The following is a 25,885-nucleotide window of genomic DNA, read 5'->3' on the forward strand; positions in this document are numbered from 1 at the left end:
GTTTTTAGAGCTGTGCCTGCAGTGATCCTGACCAGAATAAAGCACTTGATAATAATTAAATATTGTAAATGATTGTGTTAATTAATCTGCACTAATGAGAAACAATCAAAATAACATTTGTTGCCAAAGGTATGTGGAAACCTGGACATGTGCAAACTTGATGCCCAGCAAGTTCTGAAAATCATGGCCACTCATTGCAGAATGAGAATGGTCCTCCATCCAATCCTGGTCAATGGGGTTCCTACTGTTGGTGCCTTGTTTAAACTGGTAAATGGGGTAAAGTAGGTGACAAGGTAAACAGCACAACAGATAGGCTACAGTAAACAATGTTTATCTGTATTGTAAGTGTAGTGCTTGATAGGGTCACGGTGGGTCTGATTTACTGGGTGAAATTTTGGAAACACCCCGAACAGGTCGCCAGTCCATCACAGAGCAAAAACACACACACACACACACACACACACACTCACCCATACCTAGGGCAATTAGTCTCCAACTAACCTGACTGCATGTCTTTGGACTGTATGGGCAGACCTGAATCCAGTTTAAAAAATCTGGGACATTGTGTATTAGTGCACTTGACTCTGCCAAGTAGCACCAAGACTGTCTAGGAGCTCAGTGACACTGATGCCCTGATCCAGATCTGGGAGATCCCCTAGGACACCAGCCGTCAGCTTATTAGGAGCATGCCCAGATGTTGTAGAGAGTGCATACAGACACAAGGAGGCCAAACACACTATGTGATGAAATTCACACAAAGATGATCAGTCAACATAGTAAGTGTTATTTTTACCAAAGAGCACCAAAATAGGGCATAATAAACAGTTATTTTATATATAGAAGTGGGTCAGATTCAGCTCCAGAGGCATGGATAATGCTGAGATGGCATTAAAATGCAGAATTTATTAAGCAAAACTCAGAAATGAGCCTCAGGTCCTATAAGTGGAGTATAACATTAGGTAACCATTACACAATCAATCCAAAAAGCAAGAGAACAAAAAACCTACAGGGACTCGTTTAGATTGCTCTTATATAGCGTGTGTGTGGGCATACGTATGCATACCCAATACCCATCCTTTTTTTTTCCCCTTTAATCTGCAAGATTTGAGATGGCATTACCCGATTTCGCTGGATTTTCGCTCTTCCACATCCTCGGGCGGAGACCTGTTTTTCTCTAGACTGTTCACTCTGTGAGCGCTTATGGCCTATAAATCCTACCACACTGAATGAGATTAACGATTAATATGGCAGACTTAGCAGCTTATGCTATTTAATAACTGACCTAAAATGTGAATGTACAGGGTATGTGACTCTTTGTATTTTGGTGAATATACACCGATCAGCCATAACATTAAAAAAACACCTCTTTGTTTCTACACACACTGTCCATTCTATCGGCTCCACTTACCATATAGAAGCACTTTGTAGTTCTAAACTTAATGACTGTAGTCCATCTGTTTCTCTGCATGCTTTGTTAGCCCCCTTTCATGCTGTTCTTCAATGGTCAGGACTCTCCCAGGACCACTACAGAGCAGGTATTATTTGGGTGGTGGATCATTCTCAGCACTGCGGTGACACTGACATGGTGGTGGTGTGTTAGTGTGTGTTGTGCTGGTATGAGTGGATCAGACACAGGAGTCCTAAGTAGGAGTGTCTAAAAAAGAGTGGACAGTAAGTGGACACGGTATTTAAAAAACTCCAGTGTGTGTCTGTGTCTGATCCACTCATACCAGCACAACACACACTAACACACCACCACCATGTCATTGTCACTGCAGTGCTGAGAATGATCCAACACCTAAATAATACCTACTCTGTGGTGGTCCTGACCATTGAAGAACAGGGTGAAAGCAGGTATGGTAAGTGGAGCTGATAAAATGGACAGTAAACGTAGAAACAAGAAGGTGGTCATAATGTTATGCATAATCGGTGTATAAATGTAATAGCAGCATTATGTGGCCAGGTCAGTTGTTCCCAGCTCAAACCCACTTGCCTGATCTTTTTATGTCCGGTAACAGCTGATGTTTGTTAAAACACTGCAACTTGATCCCTTGTTGTGATTACATGGTACTCCAGCCCATTAATATGGTATATCCCACAGCACCTGCTCCCAAGTGTAATAAAAATGATGCCCATTTAGTTGACAGAACATTGTGAGGTCAGGCACTGGTGCTGGATAAGATATCAAGGTTCCAATTAATCCTAAAGGTGTGAAATGAATTTGAAGTAAGGCCTCTTGGGTCAAACCATGTCTTTGTAGACTCAGCTTTCATGCTGTTGCACTGTATCATGAGTAAATGCTGCATATTTGTTAACTTTGTAAACCCGGAGTCGTACACACTGCCCTAATCGGATCCGAGCCTATCTAATTAGAATCATCCTCAGCAGGAATCATTCCGTAATTAGTGTCAAGCCATTAACTTCCTTTTATATATCTGTTAGCTGCATATTTAACATACTTTTTATTAATTTTAATTACAGGACTTCTGTACATCTGTGTAATTTAAAATGAAAGATGCAGACGCAACATTTTCAATAGTTAGAAATAAACTGTAATCATTATGTTACTGATGAAATCAGTGTTGAGATTCATAAATGATCATTTGTACTTTCTGTAACAAATTAGCTTATATAAGAACTGATATTTAATCATGTCTGTTTTACCACTTTTTTATCCTGGTCAGGGAGGCGGTGGGTCTGATTCATTGGATGAAGGGCATGTCACCCTGGACAAGTCACATAGTTAGTTAGTTGGACCCTTGACTGATGTCGTAGGGGTGCCGTGCAGGAGAGGGCAATCAGCAGTAATGTGCTAGGGGTCTGCCAAGTCAGGACTTGCGGATGGATGTGGTTGAAACACATCCACATGTGTCCACATATTTTTGTCCATGTAGTGTATACACCGATCAGCCATAACATTAAAACCACCTCCTTGTTTGTACACTCCTGTTTGTCCATTTTATCAGCTCCACTTACCATATAGAAGCACTTTGTAGTTCTACAATTACTGACTGTAGTCCATCTGTTTCTCTGCATGCTTTGTTAGCCCCCTATTATGCTGTTCTTCAATGGTCAGGACTCTCCCAGGACAACTACAGAGTAGGTATTATTTGGGTGCTGGATCATTCTCAGCACTGCAGTGACAATGACATGGTGCTGGTGTTTTAGTGTGTGTTGTGCTGGTATGAGTGGATCAGACACAGCAGCGCTGCTGGAGTTTTTAAATTCCGTGTCCACTCACTGTCCACTCTATTAGACACTCCTACCTAGTTGGTCCACCTTGTAGATGTAAAATCAGAGACGATCGCTCATCTATTGCTGCTGTTTGAGTTGGTCATCTTGTAGACCTTCATCAGTGGTCACAGGGGCGCTGTTGGCTGGATATATTTTTGGTTGGTGGACTATTCTTAGTCCAGCAGTGACAGTGAGGTGTTTGAAAACTCCGTCGGCATTGCTGTGTCTGATCCACTCATACCAGCACAACACACACTAACACACCACCACCATGTCAGTGTCACTGCAGTGCTGAGAATGATCCACCACCCAAATAATACCTGCTCTGTGGTGGTCCTGAACATTGAAGAACAGCATGAAAGGAGGCTAACAAAGCATGCAGAGAAACAGATAAATTACAGTCAGTAATTGTAGAACTACAAAGTGCTTCTATATGGGAAGTGGAGCTGATAAAATGGACAGTGAGTGTACAAACAAGGAGGTGGTTTTAATGCAATGGCTGATCAGTGTATATTGATTATATGAGATTTAACATGCCATTCTGCACTTATGAATGCTTTCAGCTCAGTACCTACTATAAAAAGCTTAATCCCTGTGACCAAATAATGTCTATTATTGTCCATGAGAAGCTAAAGTGTGTAGGTAGGTCGAATAAGAAAAGACTCTTTGATGTAAGGCACTGTGTTTGAACCCTGCTAGCAACACTTTTCAAAAATAAGCCTTTTTATACACCATGTTTTTTTCTCTAAAGGCACTGGATGTATTTGTTGGAGGGGAAAAATAGTGGATTCATAGATCTGAGGATATTAAATCTAAACACAAAATACTTGACTTGACTGGATTGACCTGTACTCCTACACTTTCTGCTTCTTCAAATATGTATTTGCCTTGGGAGCACAAATGTTAAAATGCAATTAATAGCTAGCCACCCATTGCTATTAGCTTTGTTTTCAAAATGCTGTAGCATTGTTTGCTAAGTTTAATCTAATATGAGCATGTTCTTACATTCAATTAAAAGAACCAGTTTACATAAATGATCAGACACAGCAGCACTGCTGAAGTTTTTAAATACCGTGTCTACTCACAGCAGGGCTTATGGAATTTTTAAACACTCTCTGTCACTGCTGGACTGAGAATAGTCCACCAACCAAAAACATCCAGCCAACAGCACCCAGTGGGCAGCCTCCTGTGACCACTGATGAAGGTCTACAAGATGACCAACTCAAACAGCAGCAATAGATGAGCGATCGTCTCTGACTTTACATCTACAAAGTGAAACAACTAGGTAGGAGTGTCTAATAGAGTGGACAGTGAGTGGACACGGTATTTAAAAACTTCAGCAGTGCTGCTGTGTCTGATCCACTCATACCAGCACAACACACACTAACACACCACCACCATGTCATTGTCACTGAAGTGCTGAGAATGATCCACCACCTAAATAATACCTTCTACCATTGAAGAACAGGGTGAAAGCAGGCTAAAAAGATATGTAGAGAAACAGTAAGTGGAGCTAATAAATTGGACAGTGTGTGTAGAAACAAGGAGGTGGTTTTACTGTTATGGCTGATCGGTGTAAATACCATATATAGAGTTACTATATGACATCCATTTAGCTAAAATGCCAAAAAAACAACCTTTTATTTAAAAAAATGTCTAATAAGCCTAGAAAATAGCCTTTATATACCATGTATAATATCCTTTCAAGAAAAGATCAACTCAATTTTAAACAATTTAAACCTCATGTGTACTTTTTCATCTTTTTGTAGCTTTGCTGAGGACACAATTGGTTCTGTATTCCCAAGGTGAAGGTTGAAAAAAATGCCTGATGCTGAGAACAATACAAAACGTCAACAACTTCATATGAGAAGGTCAAGGCTAAGTCTTCAGCTCTCTCTAAGCTCTTGTTTCAGGAGTGCAAAGCTGGCCATTACAGGAAAAAAGACACCAATGTCAAGACTGTAACATCTTTATCCTTTTTTTAGCTACACCATAACACCTGACCATCAGCTTGTTAGACATTACTATGAAAGTATGAACCACCCACTGATTTACTCCATTTTTAACCTATAACACCCACCACTCATTTCAAGGAAGGTTTTCCTCTAGAGTTTAGGTGTCTGAGGGAATGTTTGCATTTGTGAGGTCAGGCAGTGATAGCTCAATGCTAATACGTAGTTAAGGTAATGGATTATTGATCCAAACATTGCTGGTTTAAATTACATCACCTCTAACTTGCCACAATTGGGCTCCTGAGCATAACTCAAGGCACAGTGCCAATGTAACAGTACAGTTCAAGTACAGTTCCCATCATGCTTAGCATGCAGCATCACCTAATCATCCTTACAATCCCTTATGAATGGCTTCCTATTCCATGGCCTGTGGTGCTTATTATATTTACTACAGTCATTGCAGATAACAAGGCTACAGATTAAAACCTTTCTATATGTATAATTTTTATAAATTGTTTGTTAGTATATTGTGTTGGTCCTCCTTTTGCTGCCAAAACAGCCCTGACCCATTGAGGCATGGACTCCACTAGACCCCTGAAGGTGTGCTGTGGTATCTGGCACCAAGATATTAGCAGCAGATCCTTTAACTCCCGTAAGTTGGATCGGACTTGTTTGTCCAGCACGCCCCACAGATGCTTGATTAGATTGAGATCTGGGGAATTTGGAGGCCAAATCAACACCTCAAACTCGTTGTTGTGCTCCTTAAACCATTCCTGAACCATATTAGCTTTGTGGCAGGGCGCATTATCCTGCTGAAAGTGGCCACAGCCATCAGGGAATAGCATGTCCATAAAAGGGTGTACATGGTCTGCAACAGTGCTTAGGTAGGTGTTGTGTCAAAGTAACGTCCACATGGAAGGCAGGACCCAAGGTTTCCCAGCAGAACATTGCCCAAAGCATCGCACTGCCTCCGCCGGCCTGCCTTCTTCACATAGTACATCCTGATGCCATGTGTTCCCCAGGTAAGCGACGCACACGCACCCGACCGTCCACGTAATGTAAAAGAAAGCATGATTTATCAGACCAGGCCACCTTCTTTTATTGCTCCGTGGTCCAGTTCCGATGCTCACCTGCACATTGTTGGCGCTTTCGGCGGTGGACAGGGATCAACAAGGGCACCCTGACTGGTCTGCAACTATGCAGCCCCTGTCGCCGGTTTACTAAGTGCATTTAACTTTAATAACTAGACATTACGGTGACCATCACATTAGTGCTTAGCTTAGCCATCCTTACTACAGTGTTTACTGCACCATGTTCTGTTTTCCCTCATTATTCCTTTCCCAATCAGTCTAAAACCATGATTTTTTTTTTAATTAAATGTAGATGAACGGCTTTCAAGGAATTGCTTATAATCATTTAATGCGCTGTGCAATTACGTTCACTGTCCTGCACTTACTGTTCAGAGCTGAAACAACAATAATTACAGGGCTTTACGTATCATGCAGCGGGTGGATTCTGCACCAGTGCGAGCCATTTAACCCTGACCTGTGCTGACCTTGCATTCTGGATTTATCGACAGCGAACTATCAGGAAGCCGCAATTCAGATCGTTTCATAGAAAACGTGCGGAGGTTTTATTTTCTTAGCAAGAGTGCACTTACATCTAAGCTTAATCTAAGTTTTACACAAAAAAAAATGAAGATCCTCTATTTCGATTGGTCACTTTCCTTCGTCTGTGATCTAATTTTGTCTTTCTCTTACTCTGGCTCTCCTTTCCTCACTCTGCCTCACAACACCTTTACCCCTTGCTTTTTTCTGACAGACAGCATGGTCATTAACACAGCCATGAAACTACCACTCAGCCTTTCACCTCACTGTACACACAGCACCTGCACACACAGTTTGACACTCACCTACCACGAAAGATGAGAAAGGAAGAAAGGCGTCAGGTGCCAATCACCTCGGTACGCACCGAACGATCCGAAAATCCCTTCGCTTTCTCACCTCTGTTTCTTTCGTTGTCTTTCTGACAGGACTGAAATCCCTCGAGCTTCAGCTTTTGCTCGCTAAAGCTTTTACTCTACTGTAGACCGACAGACCCAATGACACGCTTTAAAACTCAATAGGTGAGCCAAGCAAACTTCAATTCTGGACCAGAATGAACCGTGAAGAAAGGTCTGGAGGTCTATAGTGGCACAGTAGTAAGGAATTTGCTGTCTTACTAGGTCTCTTAATACCAAAAAGGACATAGTCATCAATAGCCAGGAGTTCAAGAGGCCATATTTTCTCTGTACTTCTCTCTGGTGACAAATTAAAGGTTAAGCACAAGTAAAGTGTCTTTTTTAAGGTTCTGGCTCTTTATGAACCACCAGAACATATTCAGTTCACATTGGCGTAGATTCTTCCATTGTCTAAAACTGGAAACAATATGGAAACAATAAAGAAGAAAAAGTGCAGATTTTTAACTCTCAATTGTATTTTAGTGTTATTTATATTATATTTGTGTTATTGCTCCTGATGGAAAAGTGCACTACTAGGGTTGTGATACCCCCATCCATATAACACAGGACAGGAGGGGGTCATTGAATGGCTTGATGAATATGACACTAATGTAATTCATATACCATGGCCTTTTCAGCCATCGTATCTCAGCCAAATTAAACACGAGAGGCTTTACAACAGTACGCCAACAGTTCCAACTGCACAAGATCCATCTGATGTGTCATTGAGTTTAAAAATAAGAGTTGCAAGTGGCTCTTATGAGCCTGTGTGTCTTCTAAACTCAAGAGCTTGAGTCTGTTTATGTAGCGAAACTCTCGGGAGGCCAGGGCTATTTTGGCAGTACAAAAATTTACGACACACTTCTGCTATACATCTACTTTAATCTGATTACTCCCTGCAAATTGACTCACTGTTGAAGACAGATTTGTGGTTGAGTCTATTACCGTTGTAAATACTGGTGTTTATAACCTCCAGAGTAACTTAGGGAAACATGTCAGCTTTGTGCAGTAGGGCACATGCTTGCACTGCATTGGCCTTGCATTGTCATATGTGTTTATGTAATAGCATAGAGTTTGTTCCTAGCCTTAGCACTATTGAACACTATCAAAAACAATGAAATGAAAAGTCACCAATGATTAAATACACCAATCAGCCATAACATTAAAACTATCTCCATGTTTCTACACTCACTGTCCATTTTATCAGCTCCACTTACGGTATAGAAGCACTTTGTAGTTCTACAATTACTGACTGTAGTCTATCTGTTTCTCTGCATACTTTTTTAGCCCCCTTTCATGCTGTTCTTCACTGGTCAGGACCCCTACAGGACCACCACAGAGCAGGTATTATTTAGGTGTTGGATCATTCTCAGCACTGCAGTGACACTGAGTGGATCAGACACAGCAATGCTGCTGGAGTTTTTAAATACCGCGTCCACTCACTCAAACCCAGGACCTTCTTGCTGTGAGGCAACAGTGCTACCCACTTAGCCACCGTGCCACCAAAAAAGTCATTGTAAACATGACTTTGAACAGCAGTAAACATAATAATTTCTAATAACAGTAAGTGTTTAATTCACAACGCAGACAGAACTACGTCTCACACCTTGGTAAACCTTAGTAAACAAATCACTTGTAGGACACTATTCCACATTTATATAATATTTTACTTGTAAGTTTTTAGTAAGTGATAAATTATCTGGTGAGCTTGTTAGTGTGTATTAACACTATTCAGGCTGCGAAGGTCTGGACACACCCAGCTTCAACTGTCAACCTTACTCTATGCCGTGGTTTTTCAAACTCTGGGTCACGACCCTTGGATGAGTTGCGAGCCCAAAAAAAATGGGTCGCAGAAAAAAAAAAAGAGAAGAAATAAACTCATTTTAAAACTTGTACACAAACACCCCCTTGTGAAGGCTTTGCATTACATCTTGTTAGCCACAGTAGGACCAGATTGCCACCATTTAAATAATTAAATATATTACGTTTTGTGTTTCGTATTGATGCATTGTTTGTGTTGCCTGGGTCAGTATAAAAATTATGGTCAAAATATGGGTCGTTTGAAAAAAAAAAAAAAAAAAAAAAATTTAAAACCCTGCTCTATGCCATCACCAATCATAGCCTGACAAAAACTTTCTTTCTACCACTCTTTAAGGCAAGCTCCTCTGAGTTTCGTATGACTAGGATCTCTTTTATTAAAGGCAACATCCTCTCATTCAAAGTAATATTAAAAATCAAGTTCAACTAGGCCTGTTTAGCAATTCCAATACATGTCACAGAGAATGCTGGGGTTATCCTGTTATAAGGTTTTCACATCTGGATATAACAACCGAATGGGATAAAGAGACATGTGCTAGTGACAAGTCTCAGTTCAGTTCAGTTCAGTTCATCTTAAACACTAAACACTATGTGCTGCACCTTGTCAGCAGGCCACATGTGACACTCTAATACAGATGGTGCAGTCTTTCAGAAGGACACACACACACACACGATAGCAAACACCAACACCAATGCCCTATTGCATTTGATATATTGCCTCAACCAGCTATCATTTATCTCAACCTATGTACAGTCACAACCTCATGTTAGCCAATTTAATAATTTTATTCCTGGAATATAAAACACTCTGGCGGTTTTTAACTAGGTTACCTTTTATAAATGTGTTTCTTGGACCTAAATGCCATTTTTCATAGTGTGGAAGTGTGGAAGGAAGGAATAATTAAAACACAGAGGATTCAGTAACAGCTGAGACCTTATGTACTTCTCACTGGGACAGCTAGGCCAATACATATTCCCATTTACATGATGATACATAAATACTATATATATATATATATATATATATATATATATATATATATACTGACCAGCCATAACATTAAACCACCTTCTTGTTGCTACACTTACTGTCCATTTTATCAGTTCCACTTACCATATAGAAGCACTTTGTGGTTCTACAATTACTAACTGTAGCCCATCTGTTTCTCTGCATGCTTTGTTAGCCCCCTTTCATGCTGTTCTTCAATGGTCAGGACTCTCCCAGGTAGTTGGTTTAACTTGTATATGTAAAGTCAGAGACGATCGCATCTATTGCAGCCGGATGGCAGAGCTGAGATTCAATACAATGAATTATCCAGTTGAATTATGGGATGGATTATCGGACCGCAAGTGCGCTGTGTTTGCATACTCAAAAAAGGCCGCCCATGCAGTAGGTCATCCGGGTACTTTTAGCGTACTGTTTAATGAATACTAGGTCAAAATATTGTTACTAAAATAGCAGCACTTTATTGTCAGTATTGAAGTATTGAAGTATGCAATTTTTTATTGTCAGTATTGAAGTATGCAATTTCAGACACAGCTTACAGGAAAACCTAGTGAGCTCTCTACACAGACAACATTTTTTTCCATCCTACATGCCCCGAGAAGAAATCTGTGTAAATTCTTAGATATCTTAAAGTGCTGCCTACTAAAGTGCCTTAACCTTGGATCCCAGTGGTCATGATCATGCATTATTTACCACTACACCAACTGTATAATTTTATTTACTCTTTCAGTTGTACTAAAACATGCTAACCAAATATTTCCTCAAGCAGTACACATAGGTCTTTGGGGAGCTGAGTACGATAAGCATTTGAGACCAAGCCTTTATCTTCTCCAGCTCTCGAGTGCTGTCATGAAAATCAGAAGGGGAGCACAGTTAACGAAGACCTTCAGCTCTGAATCAGCTTTCGCTCTTACTTCTCCCTGCAGTGCACACTTTCTCCTGAACACCTTTTCCCCCTGGCTTCAGCTCGACTAAATATAGGGAGCTTTGCCGACAGCTCAAGCTGATAACAAATGGTAAGCAGAGAAGCTCCAGCTCCTTCCAAGCATGACAGGAAAAAAAAAGTGCTGCTATTTTAATATTTCACGAACTGTATCCAGTAAAAGTGTGAATTGTTCATGGAACCTACAAGACAGAGTCTGTAGAGATGAATTTATTGCATAGCAATTAGCCTATCTATTAAACTTCTGTTCTGGAAAATACAATTTTAAGTACCATAACCACTCAGCGACCACTGCCCTACTACAATACTGTACCTCAACCAAGAGATGTTCACTAGTTACAAAATACGAGTCCGAGTCAAGTCACGAGTCTTTAGGCTACAGTCTGAGTCAAATGTCTTTAGGCTAGAGTCCGAGTCAAGTCACGAGTGTTTAGGCTAGAGTCCGAGTCAAGTCACGAGTCTTTAGGCTAGAGTCCGAGTCAAGTCACGAGTCTTTAGGCTAGAGTCCGAGTCAAGGGTCTTTAGACTAGAGTCCAAGTCATGTCACGACTCTTTAGGCTAGAGTCTGAGTCAAGTGTCTTTAGGCTAGAGTCCGAGCAAAGTAAGAGTCTTTAGGCTAGAGTCCAAGTCAAGTCACGACTCTTTAGGCTAGAGTCTGAGTCAAGTGTCATTAGGCTAGAGTCCAAGTCATGTCACGAGTCTTAAGACTAGAGTCCAAGTCAAGTCATGAGTCTTTAGACTAGAGTCCGAATCAAGTCACAAGTCTTTAGACTAGAGTCCAAGTCATGTCACAAGTCTTTAGGCTAGAGTCTGAGTCAAGTGTCTTTAGGCTAGAGTCCGAATCAAGTCACAAGTCTTTAGGCTAGAGTCTGAGTCAAGTGTCTTTAAGCTAGAGTCAGAGTCAAGTCACAAGTCTTTAGGCTAGAGTCAAGTCACGAGTCAATATAATATACACAAAACATATATTGGAAATGTAGCGTAGGAATAAACAAATAATATGTAAGTTCAGATAAAAAACAACAGATTAGCGACTGTATTTTGTCGTTTTACTTCGTGCCTTTACTTCCCTAGTCATTGTGCAAATGAATTTAATTTCCGTAACAAGAAGGTACCAGTTAAAAGCTTAAACTGATACGTTTTGTTTTCATTGCAAAACAAAAGTGCACAATAAATCACGGCACAGCGGCCAAAATCCAAAACACAGCAAACAAATCATAACCACTGCTTACCTTAGCTTATGTTCTTCCAGATGCTATTAAATGTATAACCGTGTGTTGTTCCATTAGGAATAAAATCCATTATTTTGTAAATGTGCTTATAATTAAAAACCTGCAAACTTTGCCCGGTTGTGAAGTAAAACAGTAACTCATTAGAAAGCCAATCAAGCGTTTCAGTGACACATCATCTGTGTGACGGAAACTGAATAAATGCAAATCACAGCATTTCTTACTAAAAATTAAAATCAGAAGGTCTGATTGGTTCAGAAAGCGGTCTTTCAACCATTAGCGCCAATTCTGTAGGAGCGTTCCATTAAACCCAGTTGTTCCTGTGAAGTGCACTATGTAGGGTATTCCACCATTTGAAGTAAGATTCCAATCCAAAGGTAACGAAAACGTTCAAATGAAGTGAACTTCAAACTGTGTAGGGAGTAGGGAGCGACGCTTCATCACTACGCCGGAAGCTGGCTGTAACATTTACCCATTGCGTGCGTTGGGGGTTAAGATGGCCGGAGCGTTACTAGAGAGCAGAATATTTATAATAATATATATATATATATATATATATATAATTGTCACGCATAACTAATGTTAACACATGCTGACACTACTGTTCATGTGTCATTTTTTTGCAAGTTATGAGTCGAGTCATTTGAAACGAGTCCAAGTCGAGTCTGAAGTCGCTGTGTGTCCCCATCTCTGAAAACAACAAAACCAAATTTTCGCAGCCTGAAGTAATTCACGGGAACAGAAAAGCCAGAGACTGCATTAAAGGAGTACAAAAAAACACTCAAGAAGAAACAAATATGCAATTTTGTGCAACTCCACCTCCAACTTTGTTTAACAGGGGAACTAAAAAAACTGGTAGTAGCTACAAAACCCAGAAAGAAATTGGAAAACAGAAAGGTGCTCCTGGCAGCTGCAGGACCAGAAAGTTTTCAAAAAAAGAGCTTAACGAATCACAGGGAGTCAGACAGGATGTTAGCCGTCCCAGCCAAGAGCTCCAAGGTACGCTTATGAGCATTAAACACAGAAGTGGCAAGTGGTGGTTTTAAGCGTAGCACAGAAGGAACTACAATTTTGTCAAGCCGCTCCCCCTTCTTAATGACCAATAAATCCCAATAAAACTATTAGTACATTTTAGTGACATTGTATTTTTTGTATACTGCATACACTGATCAGCCATACCTTTAAAACCACCTCCTTGTTTCTACACTCACTGTCCATTTTATCAGCTCCACTTACAGTCAGTAATTGTAGAACTACAAAGTGCTCCACCATATAGGAGCACTTTGTAGTTCTACAATTACTGACTGTAGTCCACCTGTTTCTCTGCATGCTTTGTTAGCCCCCTTTCATGTTGTTCTTCAATGGTCAGGACCACCACAGAGCAGGTATTATTTAGGTGGCGGGTAATTTTCAGCACTGCAGTGACACTAACATAGTAGTGGTGTGTTAGTGTGTGTTGTGCTGGTATGAGTGGATCAGTTTTTAAACACCTCACTGTCACTGCTGGACTGAAAATAGTCCACCAACCGAAAACATCCAGCCAACAGCGCCCCGTGGGCAGCGTCCTGTGATCATTGATGAAGGTCTAGAAGATGTCCAACTCAAACAGCAGCAATAGATGAGCGATCGTCTCTGACTTTACATCTACAAGGTGGACCAACTAGGTAGGGGTGTCTAATAGAGTGGACAGTGAGTGGACACGGTATTTAAAAACTCCAGCAGCGCTGCTGTGTCTGATCCACTTATACCAGCACAACACACACTAACACACCACCACCATGTCATTGTCACTGCAGTGCTAAGAATGATCCACCACCTGAATAATACCTGCTCTGTGGTGGTCCTTTGGGGGTCCTGACCATTGAAGAACAGGGTGCAGCATGCAGAGAAACACTACTACATGCAGAGAAAGACTACAGTCAGTAATTGTAGAACTATAAAGTGCTTTTATATGGTAAGTGGAGCTGATAAAATGGACAGTGAGTGTAGAAACAAGGAGGTGGTTTTAATGTTATGGCTGATTAGTGTATGTGAACATGTCACTATGTCGACAGACAGCATCCACAGCAAGGCGATCCTATTAAAATTAATCAAACCATCAGACTTACCCAACACTCCCAGTCTGTAGTTCAGGGTAATCACAATGACGTTTCCATAGCTGGCCAGGATGCTGCCGTCAATCATGTTCCCCGTGCCTTCCATATACGATCCACCGTGAATGTACACCATGACTGGTCTCAGACCATTCTCGTCGTGAATGTCTAAAAACACACAGCAACATATTTAATATGAATATTAAATAAATGCATGAAAGACTAAAGAGAAAGACTTTCTGATCCCTGTTCATATCTAAGACGGATCTTCATTTAATCAACACTTCCATATGACGGAATTGTAATTATCGAGTTTTGTCATGGCTAACAGGTTTATAAAATGAATTAAATAAAACAAAGTTGTGGCAAAGATTATTAAAAGCCTTTATTTATTTCATAATGTTTGTGCCTATGTGCACAATACATGGGCCATGAAGACAAAATGTGGTTTAAAGTTCAGTGGCCCACCCCAATGAACTCCATGGGGATAAATTAGAATGTCAAAAGAAAAGCGTGTGGGCTTTTATAAGGCCCAAAATAGGAGGCCAAATCTAAAATTATGCCCATGGATTTGAAACTTCGTAGCATATGTAAGGGAGGTGGGTGGTAGTGTGAGTAGTGTAATGAGTGGCCAGAAATGGGCTCTGAGTCATGTGGCAGTTTTTAGGAAGCATTTGGTCACCACCTACTACCAAGTGATGGGGGTCAAATTCCCCTTAATGCATCACAAACAGGATGTTGTCCAATTTTCACCCTGCAGAGATGACCATGATTTTACTATTAGCTGAAGATGTATTTCAATTACTCCTATTTTGTTAAATTTCCCAACAAACAGCTTCCAGCTCCCATGTTTTGAGTGCATACTCATACGTTATGCTCACAGTACAAATATGAAAGCAGACTTTTGATTTTTTTTTCATATTGTGGGTAAAGATATTTACAAAAAAAAAATAATAATAATTATAATATTAGTCAGATGAATAATAATAATAATAATAATAATAATAATAAAATACTGTTAGTGATGTATTCTATTTTTGGGTAAAAACCGTGATAAAAATATTTACAAAAATAAAAAATAAACATAATTATAATATTAATCAAATAAATAAAAATAATAATAAAATATTCTTATTGATGTATTCTATTTTTGGGTAACAAACCATGATAATAAAAACATATTTACAAAAATAATAATTATTGTAATATTATTCAAATAAATACCACTACTACTACTACTACTACTAATAATAATAATATTAAAATACTGTTATTGATGTATTCTATTTTTGAGTAAAAAAAAACCATAATAAAAATATTTACAAAAATGAAGATGATAATAAAATATTTACAAAAATAATAAATAAATATAATTATAATATTAATCAAACAAAAAAAATATTGTTATAGATGTATTCTATTTTTGGGTAATAAACTATGGTAATAAAAATATTTACAAAAATAAAAATAATAATAAATATAATATTAATCAAATAAAAAAATTATAAAATATTGTTATTGATGTATTCTATTTTTGGGTAATAAACCATGGTATTAAAAATATTTACAAAAATTAAAATAATAATAAATATAATATTAATCAAATAAATAATAATAATATAATATTGTTACTGATGTATTCAAATGTATTAAAATGGTCAAATAATGAAACATTGACTTAATTCTGTGCAATTAGAGTATTTTTAGACTATACAATATTAACAGCAAATTATTTTTAGAAATAGCACAGCTAATATTCACCAACCACAGAACTCTTTTTGCTTCTTTTAAAGCCATTTTTGGAGCATATTTGTTGATCTAATTGCACAACAGAAACCAGTTTGGAAGATGGTCAAAAAAATCAGCCACCACCACTTATGTAACTTCAGATCATGCGATGCCACTATGCAGAGCAGTAAACCTGGAGGAGAGTGCTACCTTCTGCTATTAATACATAACCTCACAGATGCCGAAATTGGTGAGCACCGATATTACGCTATCTTGTACTCCTGCCTGCCTGTCATTTTTTTACACTATAGTTTGGGTTAAATATCATGATATATTGCATTGCTGAATATTGGCATGTCTACTTATTAGCAGTTTAATAACGTTTGTACTATGTATATTTTGGTTTCTTATGTCTAGAACTGTCAGAAATCCATGCAGTTGTGGTACAAACCATTGTGTACCCTCAGTGTCATGGTTGTGGACCACTTGACCTAAATAAAAGATATTCTGTTTTAAAAATGATAGACATGCTAGACAATGTTAGACAGCCATACTTCAGCTTTAACTGATGTATTTATTAATCATATCAGTACTGTACTGTAATCAGTAAAATTTTTACCCAAGTAAACCACTTACTCCTGCCACCTCGACTTAATCCTGATAAAACCATATTATTACTTGTTGGAATAATCAAATAATTTTACTACATGGTTTGGCTCCACAGTATTTTAATAAGCTTATTGAGCACTACAACTCAGCATGTTTACTGTGTTCACAAGATGCAGGGCTCCTTTAAAGTTCCTGTAATAATAATAATAATAACTTGTAACTTGTAACTCGTGGACTAAATTCTGTTACTAATTATCATTTTGATAGTCTGTATGTATCTGCCAGTTACACATGACTCATATGTTAGAGTCATGCGACTGATGCTCACATCAAATATCTCCAAACTGACCATTTATAAAAGGTTCATTGTACGACGATGAGTCAAATCATGTCATTACCTGTCTTTAGTTAAATCCTAGTTTTATGAAACCTTGAACTTGTAAATAGACAGAAGATTGGACGGGTCAAGATTCAGTACAGTGGCCTAAAGAGCCAAAGGAATGGTGGCTCTGGACTACTAAAGACTAAATGAAAGCTGGTGTAGTTAATGTTTCTGTATCATAAAATTGATGAAAAAATGATTTGCCTGTATCTGAGTTTCCTGCTCTTAGAATAAATATACATCAATAACAGTTTTATTATTATTATTACTTATTTGATTAATATTACAATAATGATTATTATTTTATTTTTGTAAATATCTTCATTACCATGGTTTATTACTCAAAAAAGAATACATAAATAACAGTATTTTATTATTATTATTATAATTATATTATTATTATCATTACTTATTTCATTAATATTATTATTATTACTTATTTGAATAATATAATAATATTAATTATAATTATTTTATTTTTGTAAATATCTTTATTAGCATGGTTTATTACTCAAAATAGAATACATCAATTACAGTATTTTATTATTATTATTTAATTGATATTATACCTATTAATTATATATATATATATATATATATATATATATATATATATATATATATATATATATATATATATATATATATATACAGTATATATATATATATATACTGTACATTATAATTACATGTTATTTCTATTTTTGTAAATATATTCTTTAACATGGTTTATTACCCAAAATATAATATATTAATAATAGTTGTATTATTTTTATTATTTAAACATTTTATTGTTATTATTATTATTACTACTACTACTATCACTATTATTATTATTATTATTGTTGTTATTATCATTATTATTATTATTATTGGTATTATTTAATTGATTAATTTTATAATTATTATTATTTATATATTTTTTTTATTTATATATATTTTTTGTATGCAGAGAAATTTTAGATTTTCTCTTTTTTCTATTTCTGTTATTACTTTTCATAATTATTTATTTATTTATTCATTTTTAGTTATTTTTTATGTATTATAAACAGTTGAATGAAAGTCTGGATATAAAATAAAATACTTTCTTTTCTAATTTAGCACTAACACCCAAATGTACCTAGCAGGGGCTAGTCAGCCCAATAATAATAATCCATCAATAACTTTTATTAACCTTTATTAACATATTTTGTGAATTTCATATCGACTGGGACCTTTAAAAACAAAATCAAGCAACTAATGTACTTACTTTCAGAAGGTTGATAGGTACAGCACATTAAAATGCAGTGAAAGCTTTACATCACATAGCGGCATCCCATTCAGCAACATCAATCAGCCCTGAGCAGAGACTGAGCTGGGTACAGACCAATCAGCACTCTTTTAAATGAAATGAGCAAGAACGCTTCCCTAAGGTCATCCTTTTTCTTAAGATGAGTGGACTATTTGTGACTCCCCTGCCCTGATTACACTGAGTAGCAAATTTAAAGCGGGAGCTGATTATAAATGACGGGGTTGGCGAGACACTAGACATGGGTACCATTTCACAAATAGCCAGCGGGCATCGTGGATCATTAGTGGCAGCTCCTTAGAGTGAATGCCTGGAGCCAAGAAAAACTGAAAACCCACCAAGAAAATGAAATGAGAAGTAAATGCTGGGATGAGGAACAGAAAAAGAACCGAGCAGATCTGAATGATGAAAGAAGTCGCAGGATAGTAAACAGGATATGTGCTTCCTGCTTGTGGCATCTTTGGCTGATTGAGGTTCCTCGAGCCTGAGCTAAATGTCAAATCAAATGAGAGGAAAGGGTTATGATCATGGCTAGCTCATGGCAATGTGTAGTTTGGGTGTGGGGGAGTGTATCTACTCGTGCTCTTGCCTTTTACAGTTTGACACTGAAGATGACTTCCTGATAATTTTCATTTGTACTCATTAAGAAAGGTTTAACTCTTGTGTTCTTTACCTGTTATGCCTAAAACCAGCAAAGTAAGTACCAGCAACCAGCAAAGTCACCGCATCAACCCATGCCATCCACCATGATGCCACCTGAGTCACTGAGCAGCAAAGAAGTGAAAACTAAGCTCTAGATTGGCAGCAGAAATGCTTTTAAGGTTGAGATTCTCTCTAAGATATGTAATAACATTGCAGAAATGTTCAATTCAGAGTTAAGTGCTGAGTTTGCTCATGTGGTGACCTCTATCAGGGCCAAATACAAGCTTTTAAGCTTGTAAACTTTAAAAAGAAACCACTTGTGGATAGAGTGCACTGGGTTCTGAAGCCTAACCCCAAACCAGGGATCTGCACTCAGACGTTCTACAACAAAGGAGCAAAGCAATGAGGCAATTACCAATCAGAATCAAGCATTGAGCATTTTCTCACACCACCACATCATTGTGAAATAAGACGCAACAGTTTTTTATTCCTAGGTAATAGTTCCTACTAGAGATGGAAGAGGAACTCATTGTCGTGGTGTCAAACTTCTGCAATGAAATGGCAGCAAAAGCAAAAAAACAATCACAGTTTTCTTGTCAGGGCGGCATGGTGGCTCGGTGGGTAGCACTGTCACCTCACAGCGAGAAGGTCCTGGGTTCGATCCCCAGGCGGGGTGGCAGAGATGTTCACAAGTCACAAAATACGAGTCCGAGTCCAGTCACGAGTCTTTAGGCTAGAGTCCGAGTCAAGTCACGAGTCTTTAGGCTAGAGTCCTATTTATTGGAAATGTAGCGTAGAAATAAACAAATAATCTGTAAATTCAGATAAAAAACAACAACAGATTAGCGACTGTATTTTGCTGTTTTACTTCGTGCCTTTACTTTCCTAGGGTACCAGTTAAGATCTTATACTGACGTTTTGTTTTCATTGAAAATTACAGCACAGCGGCCAAAATCCCAAACACAGCAAAAAATCCATAATACTGCTTACCTTAGCTTATGTTCTTTCAGATGCTGTTAAATTTACAAGCGTGTGTTCCATTAGGAATATAATCCATTATTTTGTAAATGTGCTTATAATTAAAAACCTCCAAACTTTTCCCGGTTGTGAAGTAAAACATGAACCCGTTAAAAAGCCAATCAAGCGTTTCATTGACAATCATCTGTGTGACGCTGCAAACTAAATAGATGCAAATAACAGCATTTCTTACTAACAATTAAAATCAGAAGGTCTGATTGGTTCACAAAGCATGAAAATAATTAGCGCCAATTCTGTAGGCGCGTTCCATTCACATTATCTGTTACTGTGAAGTGCACTATGTAGGGTATTCCACCATTCCACCATTGGCTGGAACATTTACCCATTGCGTGCGTTGCGGGTTAAGACGGCAGAATTATTAGAGAGCAGAATATGATGTCAGAATGATTTCAGCTCATATATATAATGTATTTAATTGTCACACGTAACTAATGTTGTTGACTTTTGTTGTGCACAAGTCATTTTTTGCGAGTCACGAGTCGAGTCCGAGTCATTTGAAACGAGTCCGAGTCGAGACTGAAGTTGCTGTGCGACTTAAGTGCGACTCGGACTCACACATGCAATCAGGGTGTGTGTATGTGTGTTTGCCCTGCGATGGACTGGAGTCCCATCCTGGGTGTTACTGTGTGCATTGCACCCATTGAAAACCTGGGATAGGCTCCAGCGATCCACCCGCAACCCTAATTGGATAAGCGGTTAAGAAAGTGAGTGAGAGTGAGTGAGTTTTCTTGTCATGTTGACTGCACAGACAGTGATGAACTACGCAGGGATGATATTTATACACAAGTGATTTCCCTCCAGGTTTTTATTTTAAACTGGTGAGAAATATTCTTTGTGATCGATTTTTTTTTTTTCATAATATATGTTCTGTAGATACACTGTCTACCTGTCAACCATGGCATTTTGCTTGGCATTACTTAACCTGTTTCTTAAACTTTGCACAATACCTTTTAAAAACTGTGCAAAGGTAAACTTTTTATATACCTTTACATTTCTATTTTAATATAACATTATGACCACCTTCCTAATATTGTGTTGGTACTTCTTTTGTGGCCTCATATGCAACAACCTGCGATGCATTGTGTATTCTGACACCTTTCTATCAGAACCAGCATTAACTTCTTAACTTCTAGCAATTTGAGATACAGTAGCTTGTCTGTTGGATCAGACCACACGGGCCAGCCTTCGCTCCCCACATGTATCAACGAGCCTTGGCTGCCCATGACCCTGTCGCTGGTTCTTTCCTTGGACCACTTTGAGCACTGCAGACTGGGAACACCCCACAAGAGCTGTAGTTTTGGAGATGCTCTGACCCAGTCATCTAGCCATCACAACTTGGCCCTTGGTCAAACTCACTCAAATCGTTACACTTGCTCATTTTTCCTGCTTCTAACACATCAACTTTGAGGATAAAATATTCAATTGCTGCCTAATATGTCCCACCCACTAACATGCGCCGTGATGGAGAGATAATCAGTGTTATTCACTTCACCTGTCAGTGGTCATAATGTTATAACCATTCTTTCTTACTAAAAATAAGGATCCTGTCTCCTGCAGCTTCTACAATCCCTTTATATTACTAAATGTAGATTCCTTGCCAAAGTGCTGGTCACCCCCATTGAAAAAAAGATCTTTCTAGAAATCATGTCTAGGGAACAAGCTGGATTAATACAGAACAGACATCTGTAACTTGATGTTTGCTCAATTATTATATATATGATATTACGAGCAACTTTTAGACACCACTGGGGTAGTTGTTTTGCTGGATGCTGAGATGGCATTTAACCTTTTACAAAACCAATCTCAGACAGGTCATGGCAAACATTTTTCAATATGTCTGCTGTCCAACTAGAGGGGCAAACACACTGGACCTTAGTTATTCTGAATTTAAGAACAGCTAACAAGCTAACCCCAGTGCAAGCATTTGGTAAATAGGACAGTGTCTCCATTTTTCTCGTGTTGGAATATAAATAAAGGCTCCTACATGGTATCTCTGCTGCTGGAATAGAATTTTATATAATGAAATAGCCATAATATGCAGATGTTGTTCATTCATACGTGTAAATCCAAAGCCAGCTTCTACAACCCCAAATCAGAAAAAGTTGGGACAGTATGGAAAATGCAAATAAAATAAAATGCAGTGTTCCTTACATTTACTTTGACTTTTATTTGATTGCAGACCTGAGAACCTGAGATATTTCATGTTTTGTCTGCTTAACTTTATTTCATTTGTTAATATACCTCCATTCCTGCAACACATTCCAAAAATATTTGGGACGGAGGCAGTTTAGGGGCTAGTAATGAGGTGAAAAAACTAAATAATAATGTGATTCCAAACAGGTGATTGTAATCATGGTTTGGTACAGAAGCAGCATCCAGGAAAGACAGAGGATCTTCATTTTGTCAACAAACGTGTGAGAAAATGATTGAAATTTTTAAAAACAACGTACCTCAAAGAAAGATTGGAAGGGATTTGCATATTTCTCCGTCTACAGTGTATAATATCATTAAACGATTCAAGGAATCAGGAGGGATTTCAGTGCATAAAGGCCAAGGGCGCAAGCTTAAACTGAACGCTTGTTATCTTCCATCCCTCAGACGGCACTGAATCAAGAACCGCCACTCAACAATAGCTGATATAACCACATGGGTGAGGGATTACTTTGGCAAACCTTTGTCAAGCACTACAATACAGAGTTACATGCACAAATACCACTTAAAACGTTACTGTGCAAAAAAGAAGCCTTATGTCCAGAAGCGGCATTGACATCTCTGGGCTCAGACGCATCTAAGATGGACCGTCACACAGTGGAAACGTGTATTGTGGTCAGATAAATCAGCATTGCATGTCTTTTCGGACGCCGTGTGCGCCGGAACAAAGACAAAAAGGACCATCCAGACTGTTATCAGCAACAAGTCCAAAAGCCAGGGTCTGTCATGGTATGGGGGTGTGTCAGTGCCCTTGGCAAAGTTTTCTGTGATGGCAGAATTAATGCAGAAAAGTACATCGAGATCTTAGAGCAACATATGCTGCCTTCAAGATGTCATCTTTTCCAGGGACGCCCATAGTCATACTGGACAAATTTGAACAATTTTGGCTATAAGGTCAATTATCTTAAGAGTGCAGGTCAGCTCCCACAATCTGAGATTCTGTGTAAGAATAACAGGACTGCATTTAGGTATTTGTGGATTAGTGTAACTCGTTCCTCACCTTCTCTCTTCTGTGCCAAGTTTTTTACCTCTGACATTGATCGGTAGAGCAGTGCCGCCATTTTTCTCAGGTTGGAATATAAACAAAGACTCATGAAGGAAGCTCCTAAGAGGTTGGGGGTAGAGGCCGAGACCTATCAGCAACTTAATATAAATACCCCAACTTTATGCATGTTTGAAGGCTAACACTAGCACTGGTATGTGGACTGAAATGAGTATGTGATCACCACCTCAGAGGTAGAAGTTTTGAAGACTCTGAAGCATGTCAACATCTGGATTGTGGCCAGCCCAGATGGCATTGCTGGTCACGTCCTAAAATCCTGCGCTGATCAGCTTACTGTTTTGTTTACCTCTAACTCCATTGAGTACCTCTAACTTAGCTCAGTTTGTGGTCCCCACCTGTTTTTAAAACTCAGTAACTGTCCTTTACCGAAGAACAATAAGCCATCATGCCTGAATGTCTATCGACTGGAAGCCCTAACTTCACAAGTCGTGAAGGATTTTAAGGGACACCATCTGCTCCTTCATATTTAACGCCATGGACCCACTCCAGTTTGACTACCATCCAAATAGGTCTACTGAGGATGGAATCTCACGGTCAGCACACCACCCTCACTTAACCAACACCCACACAGACGGAAACAAAGAGAACTATGTAAGGCTGCTGTTTATAGACACAGCTTTCAATACCAAAGTCACCCACAAACTGGCCTGCAAGCCCATAGACCTCAGACTGCCCCCTCACAGGCAGACCCCAGGTAGTAAGAACGGGTCAGTTCACCTCTAACACCAACACCCTGAGCACAGGAGTCCCACAGCGTTGTGTCCTGAACCCCCTGCTCTACTCTCTCTACACACATCACTGTTTGTCCTCTCACAGCTCCACTTGTGCAGGACATTTAAATCAGTTGATGCAGCACCAGAGCTATAAAAATTGTCAAGGACTCCACTCATCCCGGTAAATGCGTGTTTAGTCTGCTGAAATCAGGCAAGCACTTACGCAGTCTGATGGCTAAAACTCAGAGACTCAGGATGAGCTTCTTTTGCCCCGGCAATTAGACTGTTTATCAAGGGATATGATCGGTACAACAATTGTACACACATGCAATTTAACATTTTTCAATCGTGGTTTAGTGTTCTGATAATGTTTGATGTGTGTGTTTACATATTAAGTGCATTTTTTTCCCTTTGGGGATTTCATAATCAATGGAAAAGTGTGCTTCTCTACACACATGATCATCTCTCTGTGCATTTTTCCCTTTGGGGATTTCATAATCAATGGAAAAGTGTGCTTCTCTACACATGTGATCATCTCTCTGTAGTCTGTGCCTTAAAAGAACAAGCCAGTAATGTAATTTGCTCCTGATAGTTTATCTATGTACAGTTTATTCCATACTTTATAAACTTAGCAAACTCTAAAGATGCTTGGTTACATTGTCAATCAGTTAGACAAAACTAAGTTTGGAAAACTCCCAACCCGATTCTCTGGACACAAAGAGGGGAGTGTCAAAACACTAACAACTATTTATGTATTTGTTAAGGCAGGGGTTTTTAACCTGTGTGGAGAACCTGTCCAGGGGGACATGACATAACGAGATTTTTTTTTACTTCTGAAATTAAGGCAATTTGTTTCACTAGTCTCGCTGACCACGCACACACGCACATTTAATGTTATCCAGTTCAGTCTAAAAAAAGGACTGTTGGCTTGCAAAACTTAAAAACAGGGCTAACGGTGAAGATAAATTGGTGACAAAAACAGTGACTGCTGTTATAGGACACGGATGTGTGTGTGTCTTTAAAAGTGGTGTATAGTGGGAAATGCTCTGTTCACAGTATTGCTATGAGTGAGTCAGGAGTCAATTTGTATATTACCAGTCAATTCGTATATAACCATAGGTGTATTTTTGCCTCTACTTGGCTCTGTGAAGTAACGTTTTCTGCTCTCTAAAGCAGAAAGCATCTAAAGCAAGTACCGCTTATGATTTATGACTACCTGTAACTCAAAATGAACCACGAATTTCTATAATGTGCTAGCAGAAACAGGCTCAGCCGTCGCATTAATTTAGATAGGGTATGTATGATGTGCACAGCGTTAATGATATTATTTTACAATTATTACAATTTTTAATCGAGATTAATTGCGATTAAAAAAACTAATTAATCGCCATTAATTGACTGCAAAAATAACTAATCTAAATTTGGAGTTATGCACATTTTTATTGCATGAACATGTTTACCAATAAAAAAATGATAATTATGATAAAATTATTAAATCTTAATTATTTTTAGAAAGCCAGCCAATGCCTATATAGAGTTGTTAACATCTACCCATCTTTTAGCCAGTTATTTAAAATGACAAGTGTGTTCACATTATCTGGCAAAAGTGAGAATCTTTTCCTGTTCGTAACCCTGCCATTGAAAACAGGCGCTCAAAGGGTACTACAATGAACCATTTCTAGATGCAACACGTATAACGTCATGTGGACCCACATCATTAACAATGTTAAAGCTTTTATACAGTCCATTGTGATCCATTTAACACCAGTGTTTGTAATGTTCCCACGACGTGTACAGTTCATGGGCTTTCCATCCAAATTCATGTGAAATAAAGAGACTGAGCTCATTTTGCCTGTAACACGTATCCGTGCACGAAGATGCTCGGCGAGACACATCCGTTCTTTGACCAAAGATGACATTAAAGCGTCAATTAATAACTG

General features: G+C 38.5%; 1 protein-coding gene across 4 annotated transcripts in view; it reads right to left on the reverse strand.

Moving 5' to 3' along the window:
• Positions 1 to 25,885, reverse strand: part of nlgn4xa (neuroligin 4 X-linked a) — a 122,485-nt gene that overhangs the window by 57,137 nt on the left and 39,463 nt on the right. For 3 of the 4 annotated variants that reach the window (XM_063009698.1, XM_063009697.1, XM_063009696.1), the window contains exon 1: positions 14,287 to 14,422. In XM_063009698.1, coding sequence (XP_062865768.1) covers positions 14,287 to 14,407 — 121 coding nt within the window. In that variant the 5' untranslated portion in view covers positions 14,408 to 14,422. Of the gene's footprint in view, positions 1 to 14,286; positions 14,440 to 25,885 lie in introns of those variants that run through there. The other variant, XM_063009695.1, reaches the window with a different exon arrangement.

This window comes from Trichomycterus rosablanca, chromosome 15, assembly GCF_030014385.1.
Source record: "Trichomycterus rosablanca isolate fTriRos1 chromosome 15, fTriRos1.hap1, whole genome shotgun sequence".
Taxonomy (NCBI): domain Eukaryota; kingdom Metazoa; phylum Chordata; class Actinopteri; order Siluriformes; family Trichomycteridae; genus Trichomycterus; species Trichomycterus rosablanca.